Below are 995 nucleotides of genomic sequence, written 5' to 3'. Positions count from 1 at the left end.
TCCTTGCTGTCTGCCCCCAGAATGACTGACTCTGGGTTCCGGGAAGGCCTCTCCAAAGTCAACAAAACAGCCAGCGGGCGGGAACTGTTATGATCACCTCCACATCTCAGACCAAAGGATCCTTCTCTGCCAGCATTCCTCACTCCTGCCCTTCTTCCACAGCGTATGTGGGGAGGTGGAGGGGGTCCATGTGGACCAGGCGCCCAGCTCCCCGGGACCCCGGTTCCCGGACAAGCCCATTTGGAAGAAGAGCCCCTTCCTCCCCCCAAGTATTGGGCAGCCCTGTCCTCACTCCGGGACCACCCCTCCCTTCCAGCTATATGTACAATAATGACCAGTCTGTTTGGCTAGGCCGGTGTCTTGCCTTTCTCGGGGTTGGGGTCTACACGGAGGTTGTGTTTACAATGTAGAAACCTGTTTTCGCTGTGTGGGGGGGCAGAGGGTCCGTGTCTTTGCACATTCAATAAATATTCATTCAGTAACAGCTGCATGCAGGGCCCAAAGTCAGGCATTGGGATGGAGCAGTCACCAAGACCCACCTGGTCCCAGCCCTTGAGGGGCTCCCGGTGCCCAGGGTGGGGGTCAGGCAAAGGGACATGTCACCTGGCAGTACCATCACTGGGCCATCAGCAAGCGCTGTGTCGGGGACTGCACAGGGCCCTGACCCAGCCGTGAGGGTCAGGAAAGGTCAGTAGAAACATGGTGGAAGAGCTCATGCCCCGATGAGGGAACCGCAGGCATGAAAGCTGGGAGCGAGGGGAAAACGGGGATTTGAAGACACCCAAGTGGCTCAGGCTACAGAGGAAAAGAAGGAATAGGCCGGGTGTGGTGGCTTACGCCTGTAATCCCAGCACTTTCGGAGGCCAAGGCAGACAGATCGTTTGAGGTCAGGAGTTCGAGACCAGCCTGGTCAACCTGATGAAACCCCGTCTCTACTAAAAATACAAAAATTAGCCGGGCCTGGTGGCAGGCGCCTGTAATTCCAGCTACTCAGG

At 57.1% G+C, this 995-nt stretch overlaps 1 protein-coding gene across 1 annotated transcript in view; it reads left to right on the top strand.

Annotated features, from left to right (window-relative positions):
- Positions 1-331, top strand: part of GPR108 (G protein-coupled receptor 108) — a 10,522-nt gene extending 10,191 nt beyond the window's left edge. The window contains exon 16 of the mRNA XM_011943630.1: positions 163-331. Coding sequence (XP_011799020.1) covers positions 163-331 — 169 coding nt within the window. The remainder of the gene's footprint in view (positions 1-162) is intronic.
- The last annotated feature ends 664 nt before the right edge of the window (positions 332-995 follow it).

The sequence above is a fragment of the Colobus angolensis genome, unplaced genomic scaffold, assembly GCF_000951035.1.
Source record: "Colobus angolensis palliatus isolate OR3802 unplaced genomic scaffold, Cang.pa_1.0 Scaffold22, whole genome shotgun sequence".
NCBI classification, from domain to species: Eukaryota; Metazoa; Chordata; class Mammalia; order Primates; family Cercopithecidae; genus Colobus; species Colobus angolensis.
Note: the sequence above shows the minus strand (reverse complement) of the source record. Positions and strands in the feature narration are given on the sequence as shown.